Source organism: Chenopodium album, chromosome 16, assembly GCF_948465745.1.
Source record: "Chenopodium album chromosome 16, dcCheAlbu1.1, whole genome shotgun sequence".
Taxonomy (NCBI): Eukaryota; Viridiplantae; Streptophyta; class Magnoliopsida; order Caryophyllales; family Amaranthaceae; genus Chenopodium; species Chenopodium album.
In genome coordinates this window covers 40,478,031-40,503,098 of record NC_137849.1, presented here as the reverse complement: position 1 = coordinate 40,503,098, position 25,068 = coordinate 40,478,031, and the positions used below count along the sequence as shown (strand labels likewise).

General features: G+C 33.8%; 3 protein-coding genes and 1 non-coding gene across 7 annotated transcripts; 3 read left to right on the top strand and 1 right to left on the bottom strand.

Moving 5' to 3' along the window:
* Nucleotides 1–4,216: 4,216 nt before the first annotated feature.
* Nucleotides 4,217–10,595, top strand: LOC145586509 (putative pectin methyltransferase QUA2). 3 transcript variants are annotated; one of them, XM_081643356.1, is made up of 9 exons: nucleotides 4,217–4,860; nucleotides 5,611–6,359; nucleotides 6,455–6,587; nucleotides 7,274–7,514; nucleotides 8,232–8,445; nucleotides 8,536–8,711; nucleotides 8,827–9,130; nucleotides 9,807–9,945; nucleotides 10,059–10,595. In XM_081643356.1, the coding sequence occupies exons 2-9, from the start codon at nucleotides 5,629–5,631 to the stop codon at nucleotides 10,215–10,217; spliced, it is 2,097 nt and encodes a 698-aa protein (XP_081499482.1). In that variant the 5' UTR covers nucleotides 4,217–4,860; nucleotides 5,611–5,628; the 3' UTR covers nucleotides 10,218–10,595. The 3 variants fall into 3 exon arrangements, with proteins under 3 accessions (XP_081499482.1, XP_081499481.1, XP_081499480.1); XM_081643355.1 differs by having other exon boundaries at nucleotides 5,598–6,359; XM_081643354.1 differs by having other exon boundaries at nucleotides 5,483–6,359.
* Nucleotides 10,596–15,214: 4,619 nt separating this feature from the next.
* On the top strand, nucleotides 15,215–15,299 carry TRNAY-GUA (transfer RNA tyrosine (anticodon GUA)). Its single transcript is given in 2 exon segments — nucleotides 15,215–15,251; nucleotides 15,264–15,299. It is a non-coding gene; the product is annotated as a tRNA-Tyr (tRNA).
* An 88-nt stretch (nucleotides 15,300–15,387) lies between these two features.
* LOC145585315 (protein WHAT'S THIS FACTOR 1 homolog, chloroplastic-like) lies at nucleotides 15,388–16,779 on the top strand. Its single transcript, XM_081642026.1, has one exon. The coding sequence runs from the start codon at nucleotides 15,424–15,426 to the stop codon at nucleotides 16,627–16,629; it is 1,206 nt and encodes a 401-aa protein (XP_081498152.1). The 5' UTR covers nucleotides 15,388–15,423; the 3' UTR covers nucleotides 16,630–16,779.
* A 566-nt stretch (nucleotides 16,780–17,345) lies between these two features.
* Nucleotides 17,346–20,896, bottom strand: LOC145586510 (uncharacterized). Of its 2 annotated transcripts, none has more exons than XM_081643357.1 (5): nucleotides 20,678–20,896; nucleotides 19,807–20,224; nucleotides 18,418–19,714; nucleotides 18,134–18,280; nucleotides 17,346–18,040 (listed from the first exon to the last, which is right to left on the bottom strand). In XM_081643357.1, exons 2-5 carry the CDS (start codon nucleotides 19,858–19,860, stop codon nucleotides 17,532–17,534), a joined length of 2,007 nt encoding a protein of 668 aa, XP_081499483.1. In that variant the 5' UTR covers nucleotides 19,861–20,224; nucleotides 20,678–20,896; the 3' UTR covers nucleotides 17,346–17,531. The 2 variants fall into 2 exon arrangements, with proteins under 2 accessions (XP_081499483.1, XP_081499484.1); XM_081643358.1 differs by lacking the exon at nucleotides 20,678–20,896 and adding an exon at nucleotides 20,326–20,618.
* Nucleotides 20,897–25,068: the final 4,172 nt, after the last annotated feature.

The following is a 25,068-nucleotide window of genomic DNA, read 5'->3' as shown; positions in this document are numbered from 1 at the left end:
CTAATTTCCTTCTCTCATAAAATATTCAGTTCAAGTTAAGCTTTAATCAGTTAAGTTCAGTAAATGTGAACAGGCCCTAAGTTACCCTAATATAAATAAAAGTTATTTATGCTTTATTGATAAAAGTTACCAAAAAAAGTGTAAAAGTTCTCCTAAATTCAACAAAAGTTATCGTACAGTAATATTACTATACATCGAATGTATATAAAAGTTTTTGAACAAAATAATACCAAATTGTATTTGATATGATTACACCATAAAACTTAATTATACATGTATAGATTCTCACCAAAGCATACGTACATACATACATCATACAAATATATACATACATACATACATACCAAGCAAAGCTTGGTCTAGTAGGAAAATTTGCATCTCACAAGTCATAACCAAGAGGTTGTCGGATCAAACTCCTCAAGAGGCACTGTGGGATGGGAATTCTCTTATCCCTCCTTTCTTAAGTGTCTAACCCGCTAAGTAAATAAATAAAAACGCACATACATGTTCTGACACTCACATTGGGTCGTTCTACATACTTAGCAATATTCTTGAAAAAAAAAAAAAACTAAATATGATGTTTATGAACGACATAAATGATTAATGTACTTTTAAATAATAACGTTTATATAGGGTGTTGATATTTGTGGCACTCTTTTCTTTCTTGTTCCGGATGAGTACAGCACTAAAAATTATGATCTCACAATGGAAGTGTCAATACATAACTCTGTTCTTTCGAGTTTTTAGACAGAGTAAAACAGAGCAAATTTTAGTATAAAAGAGCATAATACCTTTAACGAACAGGGCCAAACTCTCACAATGACGTAGTGCTATTTGAGCTTGAAATCTCGGCTTTACTTAGCTTTTTCCTGCGTAGACGTGCATTTAAAGACCATTAAGGGGAAGCCGTGGACATGATAAAATTATCACTTCATCATTTGACTAATTTTATTTTTTTTTTCCACGCTGGCATTTTTGCCATATATTACTGTACAATATTTTCAATAAAGACATGGTTATGAATTAATAGACATAAAACTGAGTAATTAATCAACTGCACATCTACCAAAGTAAATTACATCTCACCCTTTTTTTTTTTTTTTTTTTTTTTTGCGGGAAAATTAAATCTCACACTGCCATAAAGATATTTTTTTTTTAGTGCTTATATGCATGAACATTTTTCTATTTTCTTTAAAATACTAGAGGAATTGATACCTATTTTGTACAGAGTATAATAAACAAACAATTACGCTAGGTCATAATTGGGACAACTGTAATTGGAAACTCTCTAATTATAACTTATAAGTGATTTTATATAGGTGAGTTAGAATAAGGCCCTGTTCACTTCACCTTACAAAAATAATATTTAGTAAAAATAATTTCATGTCAGTAAAATTAACTTCAGTTTAGTAAAAATAAGTTTAGTTAAGCAAAAATAATTTCAGTTCAGTAAAAATTAGTAAACCTAATGAAGAAATATAATAGAAAATCAATAAAAATAATTTCAGTTTAGCAAAAATAATTTCAGTTCGGTAAAATTAATTTAAGTTCAGTAAAGATAATTTAAGTTCAGGAAAAATAATTTAAGTTCAGGAAAAATAATTTCACTTCAGTAAAAATAATTTCACTTCAGCAAAAATAAGGTGAAGTGAACGGAGCCTATGTTAATGCTTTCTCGCCTTAATTTAAATAAGGTATCTCAATCTTAATTTTTTGACAAACATTTAAAAAAATCCGATGTACAATAAAATATTGTACATTCGTTTCAAAATTACCTTAAAATGATCAAAAGTTACCCTATAATGAATGAAAGTTATCCAATAAATATATAAGTTATCCTAATATAAATAAAAGTTATTTAAGTTTTATGGATAAAAGTTACTCTAAATTTAACAAAAATTACCCTAAATTTATCTCGATGTACAGTAATATTACTATACACCGAATGTATACAAAAGTTTTTATAATTTTTTACCATATGATATAATTTTTAATTTCTTTAAAAATCCAACTAGTCTAATTCGATCAACTAACTTTACATAGAATTCAATTTGCTTTCTTAATTTATTTTTATTTTTTTTAAAAAAAAAATTCAAAAGCGAGATCTTATTAGACTCATCTAAATGTGAATTTACAAATTTATATTTCTAATAATGCGATTAAAGATATTTAATTGACAATTACAAATGACAATTGTAAGATTCGGTCCACTCCAACCTTGTATAGATTTTATAGTTAAAATAATTAACAAATTCCTAAAATATAGTGAACAGAACATTATTTCAATCTAATCCAAGCGACTATGCAACACGGTCTAATATCAATCAATAACTATATACTAAAAGACACACCAGTAATGACATGTGTCATGTTCTGGAAGAAACAAATTAAATCTTTCTACATATAAGTAAAAAGGCAAAAGTTAATAAGCGCTCCCGGGGCGTTAGATAAGAGAATTAAAAGTGGAAATATTAGAGTAAAATTAACATTAATTACACCGAACGACGCGTGATTTTGTCCTGCATTCCTAACTTAATACCATTTCAACCAATATAATTATTCCTTATCTAACGCCCCGGGACGCTCGTTAGCAAGATCCAAGTAAAAATTGCATACAAATTAAAACAAAAGATTTTGATATATTTTTTTTTTTTGGAAAGACATATTATGTACTTTCTCTTTTTTTTTTATACTTGCAACACACCTTTTATCACGTTTTTCGAGGAGATGATTAAATTAGATAAACGAATGAATTAAGCTATGAAATTTAAACCGTAGCAACTTATCTCTTTCTTCTTATAGGTGGTAAAATTTTGTAAATTAATTTATTTGTTTACCTAGTCTAATATCTTCCTTAATATGCGTGTCGAAGGGGTGTGTTGCAACTAAATAAAAACGGAGGAAGTATTACATATGTTTATTACAACAAGATTATATATTATTTTTTTTTTATTTTTTTGTAAAATTATGTAATAGAAGCTACAAGTTTAAGTGATGAAATACGAATATCAAATCAACAAATAATACTTTTGTCATTTATTTGAATAATTTATGATTAAAATTTCAATCAATTAATACTCTATAGATACTTCAATAAGATTTGCCAAAAAAGACACATATTAATTATTCTTAGTGTGATATATTCCTGTCATTTTTGTTGTTCTTTAGCATTTAATTGATATGAACATAACATATGAAAGTCAAAAAATTTAATAGTGTTAATTTTAAAAAATATCTATTGAAAATTATCGTGCATGGCACGGGACCTAATCTAGTATTATGATAAAAGATACCGCAAGTAAAAATATACTCCGAGGTGTACCAAGTGCACTAATTTGACTTTACGATCTTAAATGTGTTTCTTTCACCATTCACCATGAAAAGAAAACTATTGCATTTGTTAAAAAAAATTGAACGAGTATTACTTGATGTAGACCTATTTTATCGTATGACGAACTTGTTCTTTCACCTGGGTAAAGGTGTACAACCTAAAATCATTTTTTTTTGCTCATTTGTGAGAATTAAAATTGAACACCTAATATATTTCAAAGTTGAAAAAATAATATCGTAATGAAAAACATGTATGAGTAACCATTATTTCAAATTTTCAAAATAGAACCAGTAATAAAACTTTGTAATCGGATAAATCATCACACCAAAAGATCAAAACTCACGTGACCTAGGCTTGGATAGTTACTTGTTTTGGACATTTATTAAAACTAATACTCCCATTATCTGAAATAAAAATCCAAAAGTATGTAAAAAAAAATAATAAAAAAATCCAAAATATGTAAAAAAACAAAATGAATTCTCAGCATATTTATTAAAGATGTAAAAAAAAACAGACACAAGAAGAAAATTGTTCTTCACTCTTCACCACTCACCAGTAAAAAAATCTGTAAAAAGGCAATTACTGTTATTACAGAGTACAGAGTAAACTTACTACTGTACTAAACATTTTATAAAATTGAGCGGCAAATAGATTCTGGGTAAGTTTATGCCTCCTTTTTTTTAGCAGATCTGCATAATATTTTTCTCATTTTTTCACCCAAAAAATACTCATTTAATTCATCCCCAGAAAAAAAAAAATTAAAAATTTAAGTGAGAGAAAGCAGAAAACCATAGCCTAAAACACAGCTTAAGCTAATCCCGAGTCATTAAATATTGTAGTAGTAATTAATTAGAGAGAGAAACTTTTGCCATTTTTAGTGTTTTAACTTGAAAAAGCTCAAAACTTTCACATCATTTGCAAGATTTAACATCTGGGTTTTGTTTATTCCAGTTAATTTTTACTTGGGTATTTTTAATTTTTAATTTTACTAAAAAAAATTACATTTTTTTTCCATAATTTTTGCAGATCGACCTCCCTTCCACCCTTTTTTCTGTATTATCTTGGTTGTTTGGATAGCGCGTATAAAAATTTCTGGATTCACACAGTATATTATAAAACAGAGAGAGAAAGAAAGAAAGAAAGAGGAGAGAGAAAAAGAGGTGAAATAATTTATTTGAAAATTGAGCATTAAATACACAGCATCTACTGCTATTACACTACATTAGTAATTGCAGAGGTGATAGGAAAGTGAGTAATAAAAACTTTCATTTGTTTTGTTTTAGTATAATGTTTCAATCAGTACTACAACAAGTATATTATAACGACTTCATTTAAACAAAATTTCTGATTTTCCTGATTTTCTTGGTTTTCTGGGTTTATAAGATTGTATAGAGGGAGTAAGAGAGAGATTGAAGAAGAAAAATTCTCAAATTTTGTATCTTTCTATTTTTTAATGTTGTGAAATTTTCTGGGGTTTCTTTTTTTTTGCTCAATCTCAGTGGTTCAAAGTTCGAACTTCAAAATCTCAGGTATTTTTCTTTTTTATTTTACATAATCTGTCTTTTTATGTTTATACTTTAGTGTTGTAGGAATAATATTAAGTTGATCTTGTTTGATTCTGTATTTTTTCAGTGTGAAATTATCTGGGGTTTTTTTGTTCTCGATTTATAATTAGTATGTTTAATACAAAAGGATTAAATTTCAATTTCATAAACTATTATTTTAGTTGATTAGTGGGTTAATCATAATGGGTTTTTTTATTATTATGTATCTGTAAATTAATTTAGTTTTGCTGGGTTCATTTCAAATTTTCAATCAGTTTAATTTTTTGGTTTGATCTTAGTTTTGTTAAAAGTTGTAGTAGTGATTTAAGGAGTGTGAGTGACTGAACTAAAATACACTGTCGGTGAAACTTATTGTTTAAGCTTATAATTTGAAGTTATATAAATCATTTACAATTATACTGTTTTATTTCTAATAAGCATCCGAATCTGGATTCCACCTTGTATTGTCGTCGAAAAAGAAGAATTTTTTTGACTTTGGGTGTTTAAAATCTATATTTATGTCTTTTTTATATGCTTCAAATGAATGATATTGTTTAGTTGGATCTGATATTTCAATATTGTTGCCATACTTTGCTGCCACCCTCAGGGATGCATCTTGTAATAGGTGTTAGAATTTACGATGATGCAATGGCGATGTAGTGGACTTGATTATACAAAGATACTTGTAGATTTTATTCAGCAGTTGTATTGAAATCCAAAAGGTTGCATTTGTAGGATTCGCGGTAGTATAAAATGTCAAGGCCTCTCCAAAGAGGCATATCTGGTGAGCAACGGCGTCTTTCTGTTGGTAGCAATCATGGTTCTTGGGATTCTCAGGACTCTCAAATGAAAGAAAAAACAGAAAAGGATAATACTCGAGCTGGTCATTCGTTGTCTGACCAAAGCTATTCTTCAGTAAAGTTACCCTTTCGGTTAAATTCTTCAGATAATGCCCCTTCAAAGTTGGGTGTTAATGAAAATGGTTTTACAACAGAATTGTTTAGTGGTGGAAGTCCAAGAAGTCGGCATAAGCTAACTTTGCTTCTTCTTAGAACCAGTTTAGTTCTTATAGTGATTCTTGCTTTAACTGGGTCATTTTGGTGGACAATATCAATTACTGCATCGTCAAGAGGTCACATTTACCATAGTTATAGGAGGATGCAAGAGCTGCTCGTCTCAGATCTTACAGCCATCAGTGATCTATCTCAAGGGCCAGCAAAATTGAGAGAATTGGATTTCTGTTCTAAAAAAGATGAAAATTTTGTGCCTTGCTACAATGTGTCAGAAAGCTCGGCTTTAGGTTATTCTGATGGCGATGAATTTGATCGTCTTTGTGAGCACAGCTTGAAGCAAAATTGCTTGGTTTTACCTCCTGTGAATTACAAGATTCCTCTGAGATGGCCTACTGGAAGAGATGTCATTTGGGTTGCAAATGTTAAGATTTCTGCTCAAGAAGTACTTTCTTCTGGAAGTTTGACCAAAAGGTGAACTGAAACCACCCCTTTCACTAGTCTGGGACAGAGAGTTCAATTTGTGATTTCTGCTTCATTGTTGTTAATCCCTCTGGCTTTAATTACAGGATGATGATGTTAGAGGAAGAACAAATTTCTTTTCGCTCTGACTCACTCACGTCAGATAACATTGAGGACTACTCACATCAAATTGCTGAAATGATTGGGCTAAGAAGTTCTTCCAATTTTAAACAAGCTGGGGTATGTAATCTTCTTTGTTAATGAAATCAGACTTCTATAGTTCCCTGTCCTTGCAATTGGTAATGTTTTTCGTTAATGTAATCATACATGTGTATCCCCTGCCCTTGCAATTAATATTGCCTGGCCTCTAGATAGGGCTCTTTCCTTGGGAAGGTTGTGGGGGTTGATGTTTACAGCTTAACCAACTCAACAAGGGAGGCTGTTTCTGTTGGACATTTTCCCTTTCACGATAAAAAAGATGCACGAAGTATTAAGGAATAATGATACATTGTAATTTAGTGAATCATACTCCTGGCCGAAATAAATTAGTGAATCTTTTGACTCCATTGGAAATGGATAATGTGTACTGCATCATATCTAATTCTAAATCTTTCACTTCTTAGAATCTAAGGGTACCATGTGAATGTTGAGGTATTTTTTTGATGTGCTTTTGAGCTAGTATTGTGGATAACCTCATTGCTCTTGCTTTAAATTTCTTTTAACAATACCATTGACAAAGTTGAAGCTAACTGTTTCAGAATTTCTATATTCTTCAGCTTAATAAGATGATTTTTTGCATATTCCTTTTCCTCGACCCCATCAAAAGTAGTATGTACCTTGTCATTCTTGAGATAGACCTGTAATATTCCAAATTCTAATACAATTCAAGTGTTCATAAGCCATAAAGCATCTTTTTCCTGGTGCAGGTGAGAAATATCCTAGATATAGGATGTGGATATGGTACCTTTGGAGCGCATCTGTTCTCAAAAGAGTTACTGACCATGTGTATTGCGCCTTATGAGGCTTCAGGTAGTCAAGTGCAACTCACACTTGAAAGAGGTCTTCCAGCGATGATTGGTTCCTTCAGTACAAAACAGTTGCCATTTCCATCTCTTTCTTATGACATGGTGCATTGTGCGCGGTGTGGAATTGACTGGGATCTGAAAGGTACCAAGTCTTTCTTATATGTTAGTATAAAATATGAAAATTACATGTTTCCATTTGACATTTTGCTAGGTGAAAACCTCTAGACTGCTCCCAACCAATTGGATCATTGTCATGCCTCCTTTACAATGTCTTGGAGGATAAAGTTTATTAAAAGAATATTGATAGAGGAAAGCAGTGTTGACATATTTGTTGTGGAATGTACATCATCAGTAAGAAACTGCCAAAGAAATATGACAATCAATAACTTTACCTTTTAGTGTGCAAATGACAATATGCCACAATTGTCAATGTTTTGCTGAAGATATTGATGGATGCTATGCACCTGAATTCTCTTCTCAAGAATCGCCTTTCCTATTATTGTTTGGTGGCTGGGGTTTCCTATCCTACTTCATATTCTTATCAAAACTTAAATTTCTTCGTGGGAACCTGGTGTCTGCGATGCAGGGGCTATTACCACCCTCTTTATAAGAATGAGAACCTGCACTGCCAAATGAGCCTTCAGAAAATAGATCCATACTATCAGACTCTCCTAAAGGTCAATCTGTAATGTCTTAAGATTTTCTATAATGCTCGTTTCATTAGAAGTATAAGCGATCCAATTTTCTGGACTTGCTGGTACTTGCAAGGCAACTTAGATGCGAATTGGGGCAAAATGTTTTTATTTTGCTAGCTTGATATCAAAGTTTGTTGATATATGATATAATCCAAATGATGCAGATGGCTTGTTCTTACTTGAGGCTGATAGAGTCTTAAGACCCGGTGGATACTTTGTCTGGACTTCGCCTCTTACCAATGCCCGTAATAAAGTGAATCAGAAGAGATGGGATCTTGTTCATGAATTTACAGAGAAGCTTTGTTGGGAATTGTTGTCCCAACAGGATGAAACTGTTGTGTGGAAGAAGACTGCCAAAAGGAATTGCTATTTTTCTAGGTCAGTTATTTACCTGTTTATAGACGAGTATTCTTTTGCAGTTTCCTGGGTGATAGTGAGTGACATGTCATTGGAATGTTTATATTTCAGGAAACCTGGTTCAAGCCCGAGTGTATGTAGCAAGGGTCAAGATATTCAATCTCCATACTACCGCCCACTCCAAACTTGCATAGGAGGAGCTCATAGCAGTCGCTGGCTTCCCATTGAAGAGAAGTTAACTTGGCCATCTCGGGCAAAAATGAATGAAAAGGAGCTTCAACCTCATGGTAAGATCTCTTGAGTTTGCGTTGTTTGATTAGTATTTCGATTTCATGCGATGGTTATTTGCAGCTTTTACCTTGATTTTTTGTATAATTAGCTGACACACTATTGACTCCTTAGGACTGCATCCAGAAGACTTGGCTGAAGATAGTTCAAATTGGAATTCTGCAATCCGTGATTATTGGACCCTTCTCTCCCCTATTATTTTCTCAGACCATCCAAAGAGACCCGGTGATGAGGATCCTTCTCCTCCTTACAATATGCTCAGAAATGTGCTAGACATGAATGCTCGCTTTGGTGGTTTTAATGCTGCTCTACTGGACACTGGAAAATCTGCGTGGGTCATGAATGTTGTGCCTACAAGTGGTCCCAACTACCTGCCTTTGATTCTGGACCGGGGTTATGTTGGTGTGTTACATGACTGGTAAGTATGAAAAATTACTCTCTTTCTTCCTCGTGAACCTTGTGTCAATTTATGCTCTTGAGATTTCCCTACATTATCTACTGCAATATATAATTGCTAATGCTGCATATTGTCAGTGAATACTGTATTCCTCATTCTAGAAGGTGACATGGACATCTGATACCGCTGTTAATAGAACTGCATTTTTTTTTTCAAGCTGAATTTATAGCACTATAAAGAGATTACAGTGCCTAGTTATACATGAAATGTACAAAAGGTATTGGCCAGGCCAGTTTTCCAGCTTCAATTTGTAATGAATTATACTACGTACGTTGAAATTAAAATGAGCAGCAAAACAAGAATTGGAGCAATATAATCTGTATCAGCTTTTTACTGTGTGGTTGGTGCATTAGGATTCTGGTCATTTGGTGCATATAATGTGCAGAAAATGGCCTCGTATTCTGTTGTGGGATAGAGTTGAAACACTAAGTATGTCAGTTGAAGTACAAAAATGTACATGCTGATACATGTGATGATTGTTAGTATTAAGATACATAATGCATTACTGATCAAGAAAAATGCAGAGACTAGCACTTGCACCATATTGTTGATAACCTTAGGTTTTGTATCTAACTCTGCTTTGGCTTAGGATATAGTGTAACCTTTGCTGAAGAATGTGTGATTCCTACTTGTGTAGGTGTGAAGCATTTCCAACATACCCTCGAACTTACGACTTGGTGCATGCTGATGGTCTTCTCACTCTAGAAAAAGGTTCCCAACGCAGATGTAATACTCTTGACATATTTCTTGAGATTGATCGAATTCTTCGGCCTGAGGTATCTAAATTAGTTTTATTCATCAGTTTTTATTTCAAAGTATAAGAGAAAGTCCTAGTCAATTTTTTTATCTCACATTTTATCAAAGCAGCTGACATAGAGTATTGGCTTAGGGATGGGTAATTTTCCGAGACAAAGCTAATTTAATTGAGTCTATGAGACCCCTTATAGCACGACTGAAATGGGAAGCTCGTGTTATTGAAATCGAGAGCAACAATGATGAGAAACTCCTCGTCTGCCAGAAGTCTTTCTTCAAGAGGCACGCAAAGTGATCTACGACTACAAGCCTTTAAGGTAGCTACCTGTGATTAAATATTGATTTATTTATACCACGACACAAGTCAATAGAGAAAATCAAAGTCTACAGATTTTTGGAACAGGAGAAGTTCAGTATACGATATATTTTCTTTTTTAGTTGAAGCCAGCGACAATCCTATGAAGCCGTAAGGCAACCATAGGGCCCCTGTAATTACGCGATTGAGGCACAACAAGAGTGATTGTCAAGTATAGAATGAATCAGTGTTTTCAGTACTCTTTTGTCTCGGTTTTAAGTTATACGATGTCTAGCAGAATAAGCAAAGAGTGTCTGCTGCAGTATATACAATGCTGGGGTGGCAATTTTCAGTTATTTTTTTTCCTTCTACCACCCACCTTACTAAATCCATCTATATTCATTGTAGAAAGCTCATTTAAAAAGGCATTCATTAGTAATGCAAGTCTTGCAACACAAAACTTGGGTACTTATTGAATGGTATATTTTCAAGAATCATTAAACCTCACTATGAATTTATTGGTCAGCAACTGATAGACATGCTTTTGATTCATCAACTAGTTTAAAATGGGATGTACATAGTACATTTGTTTGGCAGTTTTGGCCTGTTTAAAAGATTGATATAAATGATTATGAAGCCAAAGGCCATGTTGATGCGACATTATTTGAGAATGCACATTTTTATCAATTTATTACGGCCTACCAAACGAGTTTGTCTATGAATAAGCTTAGAAATTATATCTACCCTGCGAGTATTTGAAATATATTTTTATTATGTGAAGTTTGAAATGTGGGTAGACGTAGCTATCTCCGAGATGCATTTGCACATGCATAACGCCATATAAGTAATATTAGTGAATAAGACCTTCATAGCATGTGTATTAGTGTACACCATGAAAATGAAATAGGCATCTCCATTGAATCTATTGGTTAGTACACACAACTCTTAATTCTATGATGTAAATATGTTTCACTTCAATGTCTCCAACTATCTGATAGGAATATTCTTAAATGTAAAAAAAAAAAAAAAAAACTTTAGTTATAAAATCCAAATTCATAAGCATTTTAAATCTGTTAGCTGTATCTTTCATTCTATCAAGACTTATCTCTAGAAATAGGTGGGTTGTACAATCATGTCTATTTATAAATGTCCCTCTTTTGTGGAGTAATTTCAAAAAGTTACATTGTCTTTATTTTAAGAAAAGAAATTCTGCTTTTGTAGGACCTGATATAATACAAGCAGAAGTCATTATCTGAAGTGATTTGTGGCCAAAAAAAACAATTAATGTGGATCAAGCATGTACATTAATAACTGAAATGTATGTGTCTATCAAAAATACTAGTAGATCACAGATTCACAGGCAATTTTTTTGTAAACGCCAAAATAATGTATGTGTTGGAAAGTAAAAGAGTTAACAGCTATAATTCGAAGCATATATTACACCTTGTTTAGATAACATATTACGAAGTAGTAAGGAAAGAGGAGGAAAGGGGTGGAGGGAAAGACGGAACTCTTTTGCTCCTCTAAATCTCTTTGATTTCAAAGGGATGGTGTTTATTCAATAGGATGATATGTTTATTGAAGAGGAATGTAAAATGGATCCTTTCATCTCCCTCCACTTCATCCATTCATCCTCTTCTCCGTTTCCTCTAATCGGAGCAGTTAGTATATCTTCAGAATCAAAGTGTAAAAGTCATCAAACCAAACTTGAATCTTTCAATTCATTTGGCTCTCACAAGTTTAATGGGTGATTGTAAAATGTACTAAAAGGTTTTTCTTGACCTATTGTCCTCAAAGAGTCAAAGTTTTTAACTAGTAATGATCTCATAAATGATCTTGGGCATTAAGTACATTCTTATTTAGGACCTGTTCTCTTCAACATAATTTCAGTTTAATTCAGTTTACTTTAGTTCAGATCATTTCAGTTCTTAATTTCCTTATCTCATAAACAATTCAATTTAGTTCAGTTCAGTTCGGTTCAGTTTATTTCAGCTCAGTTCAATTCAATTCATCTCATTTCAGTAAATCAAAATAGGCCCTTAGTATTGTAAATGAATAACAGCAAAGTTGAAGCCCAAAGTATAAGGGTGGCCCAGCACATTAATGGGTTATAAATACGACCCATTCAAACATTTTGGTCCTAAATTCCTAATTGGTAAACCGTTGAAAATCCATTTGCAGTTGCTACTTGCTAGTACCATAAATTAGTAGTGGCTCTAGTGGGAGTTTGAAAATATGGGGCATACAAAATTGGCAATCATTGGAGCATTCCCATTCTTAACAAAAGACAACAGTTTCTCTTTCTCCTAGTATATGCAGTTATAACATTTTCATCTACCCACCGTTCTAAAAATAAGCAGGGAAGTCATCAACAGATCAAACACAGCTCATATTAGTTTCTTTTAGGCCCTTATTTGTTCACCTTCTCTCGTTTTAGGTTAGATAAGTTCTGATAATGATTAATAAAGATGGGAAATTCGCTTTGGTAAACTCCAACTTTTTAAATTTCTAAGTGGTAAACATTCTTAAAATTTATTATCAATGGTAAACTTTAATTAGCTTTACTAATGCATTGGTAACATTATTGATATAATTAATCGATTCCTTAACCATGGTTAGCTTTTAAAATTAAAAAAAAAAAAAATCGAAATGACTAAGAAGCCCCTAATTACTGCACTCAACCATTTACCAAAAAAAAAAATAAAAAAAAAATAAAAAAAATAAAAACCCAAACTCCTTCCAGACCCCCTAACCACCGGCGGCAGCCCTCTCCTTGCCGGCGTCCAGTCGCCCACCTCCCGGTCGGAGACGCCCGGCCTTCCCCACCCCGGCTGGCGACGTAGCCTCCCCCTCCCCTACCTAAAACCACCAGAAAACCCAAACCAAAACCCCCAAATCCCCAACCCGAAACCCGTAAAAAACCCTCCCCCAACCACTTTGAACTCCGAATCAGGCCTTCCCCCACCCTCGAAACTTCGTTCCCCAGGGTTTCGAGGGTGGGAAAGGGCCGGATTTGGGTTTTAACGTGGTGGGGGAGGGTTTATTGAGGTTTCGGGTTGGGTATTTGGGAGTTTCGGGTGGTGCGTTTAGTGGGTAGGGGGGAGGGGGGATGGGTCACCGGCGCGGGAAAAGGTTGTCTAGGCGCCGGCGGGGGTAGGGGCGGACTGGCTGCCGGAATGGTGGGGCGCTTGGCTGCCGGCAGAGGGAGGAGCTGCTGGTAGTGGCTAGGTGGGGTAAGGGAGGAGTTTGGTTTTTTTTTTTTTTTTTTTTAATTATTTTAAAAAAAAATTATTTACTACCTCCGTTTCACATTTTTTGCAACTTTGAAGAGTGCACGGACTCTTAGGCAAAATTTGTTTGTGAGTGTAAGATAGAGAGAGAAAATTAAGAATGCATGTGATGAGGAGAGAGAAAGAGAGAAATGACAACCTAAAAAGGAAAGAAAAGATTAGTTGCAAATAATGTGTAGCATCCATTTTTGGCAAAAGTTGCAAAAAATATGAAATGGAGGTAGTAAATAATTTTATTTTATGAGGTTAGATTAGTCATTAGTGTTGTAGTTAACTAGGGTTAGCCAAATAATTACGTAAAATCATCAATAATGTTTCCAATGCATTAGTAAAGCTAATTATGGTTTACCATTGATAATAAATTTTAAGAATGTTTACCGCTTAGAAATTTAAAAAGTTGGAGTTGATCAAAGAGAATTTCCCAAAATTATATAAGTTCAGAATAGTGAAAATTAGATGAATTAAGGTTGTGTTCTATTCACCTAATTTTACTTATCTAAATTTATTACACCTTTATTAAAACTTAGGCTCCGTTCACTTCACCTTATTTTTGTTGAACTGAAATTATTTTTACAGAACTTAAATTATTTATTGCTAAACTGAAATTATTTTAGCTAAATTGAAATTTTTTAAACTAAATTGCTATTACATTTCTTTTTAAGTTTACTGATTTTTACTGAATTGAAATTATTTTTAATGAATTAAACTTATTTTTATAGTTTTACTGAACTAAAATTATATTTACGGAATATTATTTGTTTAAGGTGAAGTGAACAGATTAGGGTCTTACTTTAATTGTAATTTATATTAAGGTAACCCTTATCAACTCTCATCATAACTTATTTTTCTTGAACCTATCTTATTTGAATTCATTTGAACTTATGAGATTTGAAATAAGTAAAATTAAGGTTAACTTAATAGACCCTTAGTATTGTTTGCTTTTAGTTTATATGCTTAAATCCTACATTAGCGTAGTTAGTTGCCTAGTTTTAATTAAATATGCACGACGACAAACTTCATTATTTGAAAGTTTAGCACCTTTAAACACATAAAATATTAGTATATCACATATGAATGTCCCGAATCAATAAAAGAAGAAAATAATTTCACCAGAGTTATGAGATATTTAATTTCTTATTCATCACCATATGTTTGTAAGATGTATTTTCCTTTGGTTTAGATGAATACGACACTCATTTGGGCGAATATGTTCCATTGTATCTAACAATGTATTAGAGCCCTTCACTTCATTAATTTAAGAGAATTTCATCTGCGTGAAATTTGTACACAATAAAAGAGTTAGGGTCTGTTCTCTTCAGATCATTTTTAGCTCAGTTCTGTTCAGTTCAGTTCAGTTCAGTTCTTAATTTCCTTCTCTCATAAAATATTCAGTTTACTTCAGTTCAGTTCAGCTCCAATAAGTTCAGTTCAATTCAGTCTAGTCAGTTCAGCTCAGTTCATTCAATCAGAACAGACTCTTAGTAACAACTAAAAAAAATAATTAATACATCATGTAAAAGTTTTTTTTTTAAGAAAAAAAAAACACAAAACATGCAATGTTAAGAGGGAAAAAAAAGTTTTTTTTTTTTAAAAAAAAGTAAATGTCCATTTTAATTAAAAATAAATAAAGGAGTTGAAAAAATTATGCCCAACACACAAACAACTGAACAAGGTCATAATAATTTTCAATTCGCAATTTGTCAACATCCGACCTTAGCTCAGTTGGCAGAGCGGAAGACTGTAGTAGTAGCAGATAATCTTTAGGTCGCTGGTTCGATTCCGGCAGGTCGGATTTTTTTCTCTCTTTTTTTTTTTTCCCCCCTTTTTTAATTGTCTCTCTCCTCTTTCCTCTTTCCTCTTTCAACTTCCCCTCTTAAACCCCAAATTCCTGAATCATCTTCTCCAAAACCCCATCAATGGCTTTACACTACCTCTTCACCACCACAACCAAACACTCTCTTAAACCCTACTTTCTCTCCAAAACCCCCATTTTCTCTCTCCTCCAAACCTCCCTATTTTCCACCTCCTTTTTAATCACAAAAACCCCAAAAAAATTCAAGAAAAAACGCCAAAAACCCAGTCCGAGAAATACCCTTGTTCAACACCCTTCTTCCTTAATTACCCACTTCGAACATCTCGTTAATCGCGATAATTTCTTCCGATTTCTCACCCGATCAAAACAATTTCTCGCGAAACAACCCGAGCATATTCTCCGGTTAGATGACGCCGGAAAACTTTTCCGGGAACTGGGTTTTCCCCGGGGAAGAAAGGTTAACAAGTTCGTCGCTAATCACCCGCTTATTTTCGAAATTTACCGTCACGAAAATAATAGAATGTGGTTAGGTTTTACTGAGTTTATGGAGAATTTACTGCAGGAGGAGGTAAAGATTATGGAGAGTATGGAATTAGAGAGGGTAAAAGTTGTTAAGAAACTTCTAATGATGTCGAAAGATAAGAAAATGGCGTTAAGTAAGATTTATCATTGTAGGTTGATATTTGGTGTTCCTGAGGATTTTAGGGATTGGGTTTTGAAATTTTCTGATGATTTTCGTGTCGTAATTGGGGATGATGGGAGTCGAATGCTTGAACTAGTGAGGTGGGATCCGGCATTGGCCTTGAGCGCGTTAGAGAGGGAGTTTATGATTGATGAGGAGAAGGTGAAGAAGGCATTTAAGTTTCCTGTGAAACATGGGAAGGAATTGGACTTGGAGGATGATGATGTGAGGAGGTTGAATTTGTTGAATACATTGCCTTTGGTTTCGCCGTATTCTGATGGGTGGAAGCACGAGCTTTCGAGTTTGGAGGCTGAGAAGTATAGGGTTGGGGTTATACATGAGTTTTTGAGCTTGACATTGGAGAAGAAGGCTTCAATTCATCATATAGTAGAGTTTAAGGAGGAGTTTAGTCTTACTAAGCATACTTATCAGATGCTTAAAAAGCAGCCTAGGACATTTTATTTAGCTGGTACTGAGATGAATTGGGTTGTTTTCTTGAAGGATGGGTATGATGAGAATGGGAATTTAATTCAGAAAGATCCTCAGGTTGTTTTTAATGAGAGGTTATATAGGTTTGCTCAAATGCAGCATCCTGATGAATTGTGTCGTGACAATATCAGTGAATGATGGTGACGAAAATATGCTTGATCAAGCAAGAAAGATGGGGTAATTAGATGCTTTTAGATAATTTTGGTTGTCAATATCCTTGTGTCATGCATTTCTATACTTCATGAGTCATTACTACTGTCTTAGAAAGGTCTGATGAAAATTTAGTTACAAACATTGATCTTTGGCCTGTAGTTTTCTGACATAAAATAGATTTAATGTTGTTTGTCTCAGTGCTAGTATCTCTGTATTGTTTCAACTCAATCCTCAAAGATGAGTTCTTTAATCTCTAATTTTCTGCTTGTTTCTGAACTTGCTGTCTAATATAATTTTTTTGAACTGTCCAAAGATGAGTTCTTTAACTCTAATTTTCTGCTTGTTTCTGAACTTGCTGTCTAATATAATTTTTTTGAACTGTCCAAACTATGCTTGTATGCAATTGCTTCGTATAACATATTAACATTGTGCAAGGAACACTTGATTTTAGATGATCTTTATATTTGACCGCTCAAATAGATCAAGTTAGTGTTTAGACAGAATTTTCCATCTATCACTAGCTTCTTTGGGTCATATTTCAGATGAATTATTACGTGCAGGTTTTCATATTTCACAAAAAAAGCTTGCTTTTACATGCTGCTAAATGAAAAAAGTCAATGGTTTTCCATGCAATGAGGTTTTCGTAGACTGAAACACCTCCCACTCCATTTAGGCATTAGACATGTTATACAGTGCAGTCATCCAGAAAAATGCCAGGGTCCTATTATTAATTTATTTTGAAGAAATGAAGACAAACAATGATACAAAACCAACAGCAAGGAACATACTTCGAACTCAAGTTTATACATTTTATTGCCTGCTTCCTTGCTGAAGAGTTGCAATGACGCGTTATATCATAAATCATTGGTCTGTAAGATCATCTTCAATTAACTGATTACAGTCCTCGCCTTTAACCTCGACTGCTGGTTTGCTTGCCTTTTCGACTTGTTCCTGCTTCTCTGCCCAACACTCGTAGTGCTCCTGCCAGTGCTGGATGACATCAATCCACTCTGACTGCTCTTTTTCACGGACTTCCTGCGAGCATTCCAGTTGTTGTTTCGAGATGAAGATTTGGCAATAATATCCATTGATACCTCTCGAGCCTTCTGCGGATTAATGGGTTGCTTGTTTAGGTATGCCAGCTTAGGGAGAAGTCCGCAAACAGCTCTCCTAAGCTGGTCACTGCTTAGGTTGCTGTGAATCGGGTTCCCCAAAATACTGAGTGCCACTAAAGAATTGTAGTTGGCAACAAGCTGTCCTAGAGCCTTGGTTGTGGTTATTTTATTGAAGCTAAGGTCCAGAACGGTAATCTTCAATAGCCTGTGCAGCCCCTCAACTCCACTGATTTTATTGCCTGCTAAATACAACTCCTTGAGCAATATGCAACTTGAGAGTCCTGAGGTTAATATAATAAACAATGTGAATATATTTTTCAAACTATGTGCAGGTAATTACCAATCCAAAATTTGAAGCAAAAGATCAATATTACCATGACCAATACGAGAGATCCTATTGTAACTCAGATCGAGTACCCTCAGTCGAGTTAACTCTCTTAGTCCTTCAATGGTAGTGATCTTGTTCCTGGATAAATCGAGGACATGAAGGCCCTTTGGAAGTGATCCTTGAGTAATTTGAGCTGCAAGATAAACCAGAATAATGAAAAAAAAAAATGTTGTCAGAGGCTCAGGGCGTTTTATCATTTATGCCTGAATTATACTGCAGAAAATCAGAAATGCTTCTTATCTCAAACAAGATTTTGATTCAAGTTCATACCAATTGAGTTGTTCGATAGATTGATTGAACGAAGACTTGAGAAGTGTGATATGATGGGGATAACTTTCAACCCCATCCCTGATACATGAGCCACAGTTGAAGACGAATTCAGAGATTGAATCACACTGTTGGCATGCTGAAGTTCCTCAGATAAGTTGATTTTGGTATGTCGGGAGGAATGAGTTGGATATTTTGCCATTGACTCATCGGCCTTAGGAGAAGATGGGAAGACAATTTGTTCATCACCATTCTCTTCTTCAACGACCGGGGTTGTTGGCTGAAACTCTAGGTCTTTCACCCAGTCATCTACCCTCTTTAACGAAGATGATGACTCCCCTGAGAAAGCAATCCACTGATTCTGAGGCCATAGCCCTGAAAATCCACCCTTCAATACATTTTCTTCTTCGTGGCTACTCTTATAACTGCATAATTCAGAAAATGAGCCTGCTGATTCCACCTTGCAGAGCTGCTTTGCTCGATATGGTTCGAGTGTGTCAGATGAGTATCCACCTTGCTGATTGACAGTAGCAAGAAGGGACGACATTCTTGTTTTAGAAGCAATTGCTGGTCTCTGCAAATTCCTGTGGCTCCAAAGGAAGAGCTTCCACCACATTCTCTTGCTCCTCGAGGGAAGGATCTGACTCGAAGAGTGCTTCTTCAGCATCACCTTATCAGCACTGCAGTGAGTACGTGCCGATGACTGGCTGCAAGGAGATCTCATCAAAAGATCACCCCTTACTCTATTTGCAAGTTCCTGTAACTGCTCAAATGACTGTGTTTTGGAGGGTGGCAATTGATCAGCTATCCTCTTGAGCACTTCCCTCGAGTCAAGATTCGAGCAAGAACGTGTAAGCTTCGGTGAAGCCCACCGCTCTTCCCTTGCCATCCCAGGATCACTGACATGCCCACCTTGGCCTATCTCAATCTCCTCATCATTAGTACCCTGCTCAGCACAAGGACTTCCAATCTGAAAACTCGGGTTACTCGAATCAATGTCGCGGCCTTCAAGATTTGAATCAGAGTTCTCTCTACTCATTGGTGACTTTTCGTCATGTTCATGTTCATCTTCACCTTCATATGCCACCTCCACAGCCTCCTCCTGATCCTTCTCAACCGGGTTCATCACCTTCACCTCACATCTTGAAATCTCAGTGACATCGAATGGCACCGGAACACTAAACGAAGTCGATTTCAGCTCGTCCTCATGCTCAGAAGGCTTCACTGGGTGCTCCACCTTCACTTGTAAGGTTCTGTTCTCATTAACATTCTTACATTCTGACGAAGAAACAATTGCATCCTGCACAAAATACATCATTTCATCATCAAAATTCAAATTCACAAACCCCAAAAAAAAAAACATTTCAATTACCAAATCAAATGAATTATTACCTTCACCTTCTTCTTCCTTCCAACTAACTTGGAAAAACAATGGAATAATGCCATACTTTCTGGGTATCAAAATTCAGAAAAAGATTTCCAAAAAAAAAAATTGGGAAAAAAACTTCCAAAAAAAAAGAATAGGTTTGTTGGATTGTACGGAGAATTTGACTTTGTTGTACCTCAATCAGTTCACCAAAAATTAAAGATTTACATCTCAACTGCTTTAAAAATTAAAGAACAAAAAAAAGATTAGTTAGGTTGGATATTAGCCATAATCAATGGGTAAGCGCCAAACCAATGATTTGCAAAATGAAAAGCAAATTTCATCAAAGATTTGCGCGCAGCACACCCTCCACTGAGGAGAGATCACTAATATCTTGGCCAGAGTGTTTTTATGCGCACCAGTCTATCTTCTGTAAGTTCCTCACTGTTTCAATAAACAAATCAAATAACACAAATTTAGATATCATAATCAATATAAATTCAACCTATCGGATACTCGAACACTCGTACTTAATGTACCCGTACCCGTGTTCGGTATCCATTACTTCAAGCCGAGTCTGAGTAACATAGATTATATTTCGGATAAAGAAGACTAGAACGAATAACAATATATGAATGTGTAAAGCACTTTAAAAAGCACCCGACAAGAAAATAAAGAAGGGATACAAAATTATCAACTTTTTTGACAACTAAACAAAACACTATACAATCAATATCTCCCACCATGAATACAGTTTTCCATCAAGAAAGCTTAATTGTCGGAGAAAAAGACATCAACTAACCAAAATTAAACTAAACAAAATGCAATTCTAAAAAAATTAAATCCAAGATAATACGATGAACTGGGTTTTATTTTTTTTTATTTTTTTGTTTATACCTGTGAAAGTGAAGAACTCGAGGAAAGAGCGGCGATGAAAGAGAGGAGAGAAAAAGAGAGAAGATATTCGTTACGACTGAGGAAGGTATAGTAGTAGTAGTACTACGGAACGTCCAAGTGTAAATATAATAGGAGAGAGAAAATGGGGCCTAAAAGGTGGGTATTTTTTGGGCCTGGTTGGGCTGGAAAGATGTTGGTTATGTTTGTGTTGTGTAGAAGTTCTAGAAATTATTAGAGAATGTATATGTAACACGACTCTTACGCGCATCATTTATTTTATTTTATTATTTTTATGCTATGCCATTATTCTTGTAGTGTGGTCTATTATTCAGTCAGTCTTATCTATCCTACGGAGTATAATTTTATAAATAATGGTATTAGATATTCAACGAATATAAAAAAATAAAATAAAAAAAATTCAATGAATATTGTTTTATGTGAAAAAAATGTGTAGAAGGAAGAACAGATGTGAGATGAGTATACATGGCAAATTGGCAATTATTAGGTTGGAATTAGTTTATTGACATTTGTTCATTGTTATTTGACAAAAGGATGAATAAATACATATATTTTGGGGTCCACTTTTTCTAATAACTATTCTTATACAATTCAGGTGAAATCAATGGCTCTCTTGTTTTATTATAATTATTATCCAATTAGTCATATTATTATATGTTAGTCGAGCTTACCGATCTTGATTGCTTTCCGATTCATTGTTTAGATAAATTTTGATCAAAATCATTTTTAATATTTAAACTAACTAGACGGGTTGACATGCGTATTACTCCGTATATGATAAGTGAAAAAAATCTAGCTAGCGATAAACCTCTTAATCAAATAAAATGTAGCACAGCTTTACTAGCAATTTGGTGATGCATTTGAATACTACAATGTTTAGAAAAATTAAAGGTAGTCAATGTTGTCTTGTCCATCTCTTTTAAGAAGAGTAATAAGAGTATAGGAATATGTACTGTAAACGCTATGAGTGACCTTAAAAAAAAAAAAAAAAAAGGCGCAGAAGGGATGACTAATGACTATTACCCCGTATTTCCGTAATAAGTAATTTAATTTTAAGGTTTTTTTTTTTTAGAAAAATTTAATTCTAAGCTTCTATTAATAATTAATTAATCTATAAATATAACTAAAGTAGCAACCGTTAACATCATGCCATGTTAACTATTCTAACAACTTAACTTTTAGGAAAAATTGATAAGAATAATCCTAACTTTGTCTCATTCGCCAAAAATAATCCCAACTTTAGATTATTTTTTAATAATCCGAACTTTGATATGAATTTGCTTTCAACGGTCCCAAGTGACCGGTAACCTGCTAGGAAGGTAATTTTTTTTTAAAAAAAATGTAATTTACACATGTCACAACATGATTGGTCAAAATATGTTATTAGTACTAATTTTTTTAAGGCAGATCATTAGTATTAATTAACAATTAACTAATTATTTTAAAACTAACTATTTAAAAAATAATTTTAAGTAAAACCACCACCAACCACCCTCCCTACCCTTTACCACCGCCAGCGTCCGCCCCAACCTGACCTTCCCCTAGATTCTTCCTATCGGCGTCCCCCTTCCCCGCTGCAACCGCAACCCTCCCTTTCTCCGCAACCGCATTTTGCAACCAACATAATTAATCCCCACTCACAAGTTGCAAACCCCTTTTGCAATAATGAAATTGGAAAAGGGGTGGAGGTTTGGGTAGCTTAGGGTCACGGCTCGCGGGCAGGGTGAAGGTTTGTACTCTTCGCAATTAGGGCTGATGTAGTCGGTAAGGGTTTCGAATGGGTTCTATGGTTGGCGTCTTGGTGAAATGGATTCGAGGTGGAAAAGGGGGTGTCGGGAAAGGTGGTAGCGTGGCCGGCGCGGGAAGGAGATTGACGAGGGTGGAGGTGGACTGGGCCGCTGGACGGTGGCATAGGCTGAGCGGCTGCATGGATGGCTGGCTGGACGGTGGCATGCCGTAAGGTGGTTTACTGGTTGGGGCGCTGGTAGGGGTATTTTTAAGTTAATTAATTAATTTATTTCTTTAAAAAAAATCTGAATTTTTAATTTTTAATTTTTTTTTATCAATCATATGCTAACACGTGTCATATAACTTATTATAACAAGTTGAATAACCTGTTAGGACCATTAGAAGCAAATCAATATCAAAGTTCGGATTATTAAAAATAATCCAAAGTTGGGATTATTTTGGGTGAATGAGACAAAGTTAGGATTATTCTTGCTAATTTTTTTCTAACTTTTATATGACTAGGGCAGTTGATGCGCGCGATGCGCGCGAAGTGATTTGCCCTTTCTTGATGTCTATATTGGGTTGTGTTTAAACTTTTCGCAACATTGGGATTTTAGGGAAAATAGTTTGATAAATTAATGGAATGTGTATTTAAAGTTTTCGTTTTTTAATTTCCTGCACAACCTTTCTTCAAGAAACATCTATGCAATTATTCAACAGTGTAATATTGCAAAAACATCTACAAACTTAATTAGAAATGGATTAAATACAATTCAAAAATTATAGAGCACATATTATATACTAAAAGAAGTAATTTAACATTACATATGCAATAGTAGAACAATTTTTCGGATCATTACTATTTGAAAGTCTATACTCTTACCCAACCTAGTAATTACTCTACATAAATTATACTTCCTCCGTTTCTTTTTACTTGCAACACAGCCTTGTGGCACGTGTTTTGAGGTCGGTTTAATGTAATGTAAACGGATAAATTATTCATTATAATTTTTACAAATGATACTTAACCCTATTCTAATTTTCGTGTAAAAATTATATTGATAAAATCGCTCGTTTACCCTCACTAATCATCTCCTAAAACTGCGTGCCTAAAAGGTGTGTTGCAAGTAAAAGAAAACGGAGGAAGTGTGAGATTAACTATATGAAACTAAAAAAGACAAACAATTACACCCTACAACTCGCATAAACATTAACATTCAGGCAACAATTAGATAAAATAGTCCCTTGGTAGTTGGTAATAAATCATCTATTCGTACATACAATTTTTTTTTTCATTTTAAATAAAAATAATATCATATGAAGTGTAAAGCATTGATTTTTTTAAATTAGTAAAAAAAAAGCATTACATATATTTTATTAAAAAAAAACCGAATTAATTGATGATATATGTTTAATGAAAAAAAAACATTAAATGTATTAATGATAGTAAACATATTATTGAGGGTAAAAAAGTAAATACACATTTTGCACACAATTTTGTACACAATAGTGAGGGTATAATTGGTAGCACACTATTCCTAAGAGTTACTTTCTACTTTTTTATAAGGTAGGGATTTCATCCAATTCCAAACTCATCACATTCTCGTGTTATTGCCAAAATTGTTATATTTTATCCCTCTCCTCTTTAATACATGTATAAAATAGACCAAGCTTCAAAATTAAGATTAAAAAAAACTAATTAGTCAGTAAAACTGAGTTAAGATAATATAGATCCTAAATAATGTTGAATTAAGCTACCCCCACTTTTTTGTCCTTTCTCTCTTACTCCCTTTAACCCCTTTTTACGGAATTGAATTGGTTGATGAAAGCCCCTAATATCTTGTTTATTTACTAGCTTTCTACTTATTTTAAGCTCGCAATAAATCTTCATTCTCAATTTACTCGAGATTATTCTACCTAATTTCAACCCATTCCACATATTGGATTTTACAAAAATTAATTTGATGAGGGTTTGTGCGGTGTCATAATAAAAATCAATTCTACATATACAATTAATTGCATCAATTCTTGTTCGAATTCAAAATTACAACAGAAATCCTCTGTGAAAGAGGGTATTCATCAATATCAAAACTTATCCACAGTGATTGTGGTTTTGCCCTTTTTTTTTTTTTGAAGGTGAAAAAAATATATATGATATGATCTTGTTATTTTGTATTTGATAATTTTGCATTCTACTTTTCTACAAATTAATTAATTTTACTTTAAAAATAACTTTGAATTAACAAGTTAGTTTCTTTATAAATCCAATTATAATAAGTTGAGCTCATAATATATTATTGTGAGCCTTGTGCAAGGATGTCATCTTTTATATGTGATGCTCCTATAAAACAGAATGGTTAAAGAGTAATTGAGATGTTTCTTGCAAACTTTAAATACACAATTTGCGCTGGTGTGCCAAACTTTTCGTAAAAATTGTGCATGAGAAATTGATACTTGTATAGTACGAAATTTTCTCTCTCGCAATTAGAATTTTGTTTTCAACTTAAATTCTTAACTATTAATAAAGCACCATATCTCACCAATTTTCTCTCTAATGGAACAATCTTAGAGTACAGAACTGCGGAAGGAGGACTCCTCTTTCTTTTTTCTTTTTCTTTTTTCTTTTATTTTTATTTTTATTTTTA

What these genes read in the sequence shown, in the direction of transcription:
- LOC145585315 (XM_081642026.1), top strand. Translation starts at nt 15,424, where the DNA reads ATGGCTTTACACTACCTCTTCACCACCACAACCAAACACTCTCTTAAA.
- LOC145586509 (XM_081643356.1), top strand. Translation starts at nt 5,629, where the DNA reads ATGTCAAGGCCTCTCCAAAGAGGCATATCTGGTGAGCAACGGCGTCTT. An exon ending in AGGAATTGCTATTTTTCTAG is followed by an intron (nt 8,446 to 8,535) that starts GTCAGTTATTTA and finishes TTTATATTTCAG; the next exon opens with GAAACCTGGTTCAAGCCCGA. An exon ending in ATCGAATTCTTCGGCCTGAG is followed by an intron (nt 9,946 to 10,058) that starts GTATCTAAATTA and finishes GTATTGGCTTAG; the next exon opens with GGATGGGTAATTTTCCGAGA.
- LOC145586510 (XM_081643357.1), bottom strand. Translation starts at nt 19,860, where the DNA reads ATGGCATTATTCCATTGTTTTTCCAAGTTAGTTGGAAGGAAGAAGAAG. An exon ending in GAAGGAAGAAGAAGGTGAAG is followed by an intron (nt 19,715 to 19,806) that starts GTAATAATTCAT and finishes TATTTTGTGCAG; the next exon opens with GATGCAATTGTTTCTTCGTC. An exon ending in GATCTCTCGTATTGGTCATG is followed by an intron (nt 18,041 to 18,133) that starts GTAATATTGATC and finishes TATTAACCTCAG; the next exon opens with GACTCTCAAGTTGCATATTG.